The 2,500-nt window shown below is 46.4% G+C and overlaps 1 protein-coding gene across 2 annotated transcripts in view; it reads right to left on the bottom strand.

The window, feature by feature from the left end:
* Positions 1–2,500, bottom strand: part of zeb1a (zinc finger E-box binding homeobox 1a) — a 28,577-nt gene that overhangs the window by 7,078 nt on the left and 18,999 nt on the right. For both annotated transcript variants that reach the window (XM_069708840.1, XM_069708841.1), the window contains exons 3-4: positions 1,707–1,868; positions 1,281–1,483 (exon numbers count right to left, since the gene is read on the bottom strand). In XM_069708840.1, coding sequence (XP_069564941.1) covers positions 1,281–1,483; positions 1,707–1,868 — 365 coding nt within the window. The remainder of the gene's footprint in view (positions 1–1,280; positions 1,484–1,706; positions 1,869–2,500) is intronic.

Below are 2,500 nucleotides of genomic sequence, written 5' to 3' on the forward strand. Positions count from 1 at the left end.
GGGAACATCGGGAGAACATCAGGAGAACATCGGGAGAACATCAGGAGAACATCGGGAGAACATCAGGAGAACATCAAGGGAACATCGGGAGAACATCAGGAGAACATCGGGAGAACATCAGGAGAACATCAAGGGAACATCGGGAGAACATCAAGGGAACATCGGGAGAACATCAGGAGAACATCGGGAGAACATCAAGGGAACATCGGGAGAACATCAAGGGAACATCGGGAGAACATCGGGAGAACATCAGGGGAACATCGGGAGAACATCAAGGGAACATCGGGAGAATATCAAGGGAACATCAGGAGAACATCAAGGGAACATCGGGAGAACATCAGGGGAACATCGGGAGAACATCGGGAGAACATCAGGAGAACATCGGGAGAACATCAGGAGAACATCGGGAGAACATCAGGAGAACATCAAGGGAACATCAGGAGAATATCAGGAGAACATCAGGAGAACATCAAGGGAACATCAGGAGAACCAGGTCGACCAGTTCCAGTTTGTCCCTTCTATAACAACATGTGGTCACGTGCTCACCTCCTGCTCACCTCCTGCTCACCTCCTGCTGCTCCTCGCGCTCTCTCAGGCTAAAGCTAGCTTGTTTAAGCTAGCGTCGCAGTAGCTGCTAACGGGAGCGGGACGCTGCTCGTAACGTGAGTCGTACCGGTACCGGCATCGGTACCGACTATCAACATGTGGAGGGAGAGGGGTGTGTGTGTGTGTGTGTGTGTGTGTGTGTTAGCAGCAGCCCGCTTTGAGCGCTGTTGTTTCCGCCGCTTCTTCTTCGTCTTTGGTTTTTACGGCAGCTGGCCTCCATAAAGTCTCATTAGTGCCCCCTCTGGTTTAAACCGTCCACTACAATCACAGTCATCAGAGTTTTGAAGGAGTGTTTCTTTTAGACTAAAGGCTGAATGTTGATTTTAAAGATTAATATTCAAACAAAGATATAAATGTAAAATAAAAAATTATAACCGCTGTAGAGAACTCACTGCTGATATTAGACAAATAAAACATGAACATCATGTGCGGATCAATAACTCTGATCTGATGGTGTGATAATTAAAAACTTCAAACAACATATTTAGATATATTTAATCTGGGTAATATTAATTAATATAAATGTATGGTTTGGACCTGGTTTCTCCCATCATAATTAAAGCATGTTCAGTCTCAGGTGAGGTACCTGCTCCCTGCTGCCCCCGGTGGTGTCTCTTGGTTTATATAAAATGTTTTCTCCCTCAATATGAAGTGTTCAGTCTCAGGTGAGTTACCTGCTCTCGGCTGCCTCTGTGGTGACTCATGTGCCTCTCCAGCTGCGAGCGGTAGGTGAAGGTGTAGCTGCAATGCGAGCAGCTGTAGTTGTCGTCGCTGGTCTCGTGGCGGTACTTGATGTGCTCCTTCAGCGAGGCGTTTCGTTTGTAGCCGCGGGAGCAGTAGGGGCAGGTGTGCAGCTGGGAGAAGGAGTCCGGAGTTCCTACAGAGGAGGAGATGGCGAGGAGGTGCATCATGGTCCTGCTCTGTTATTATTCATTTTCCTGCTGAGCAGGAAGAAGAAACGTTGCAGATTTAACAGAGTGAGAAAATTTGATGCCCTTTTTGGGAATGTAAACAGGAAGTCAAACGTATTATTCAATAGTAATGATTAAATCTCAGTAGTGAATAAACTCCCTCAGGCCTCCTTGCCGGGTCATCGGTACCGTTTTCGTCGGCGCCGCCGGTCTCAGCTGGACTCTGCTCGTCCTCCGGCGCTTCAGGATAGATGACGGCTGTGTCTCCCTGCTGGAGGATCTCCTCCACCAGAGCATCCTTCACCTCCTCTTCCTCCTCTTCCTCCTCCTCCGACACACACTCCTCCTTCACTGGAAACACACACACAAAGTTCAGTCAGTAAACGGAGCAGCTGTTAAATCAGCTGCTCATATTAATCGTTTATTTCTTGTCTCAGATGTTTTAAACCTCCACGATCAGTTTTCAATAGCTTCACCTGTTTTAAAGAGTCACCACCAGAGGGCGCCACATGACTTCATCATAAGTCCCCTCCTGACACCGTTTATCTCAAAGTTTATATTTCTAAAATCAGTTTTAAACATTTCTAGATTAAATGATTCAGAAAGTTTCTGTTGAAGCTACAACAACAGGTTTATTTTAATAATCAGAATAGTTCCAGCTGTGAGGACATCTGGATGTTAAAATTAATAGAAATCGAGAGTAAAATTATGACAAACATTTCAAACTTTTCACCGATAACAAAATGAGTAGTTTTTGGAGCGCTGCTGTCCGGCCTTTCAGCGAGCCTCTAACATACCCCCGGGGGTCCACGGACCACCGTTTGGGAACCACTGGTTTTAGGAGACACAACAACAGCATGTTGTTGGTGTTCAAGTGGAACTACACACTGAATCCTACATTTCCCATAATCCCCCTGACCAGCAGCTGCTTTTGCTTCAGGAGGTCTGTTGAGAATTTAAAGAGTCGGATCTGATGACATCAT

Source organism: Brachyistius frenatus, unplaced genomic scaffold, assembly GCF_029030835.1.
Source record: "Brachyistius frenatus isolate BFR_SWC_R1_liver_20210118 unplaced genomic scaffold, ASM2903083v1 Contig_79, whole genome shotgun sequence".
Taxonomy (NCBI): domain Eukaryota; kingdom Metazoa; phylum Chordata; class Actinopteri; family Embiotocidae; genus Brachyistius; species Brachyistius frenatus.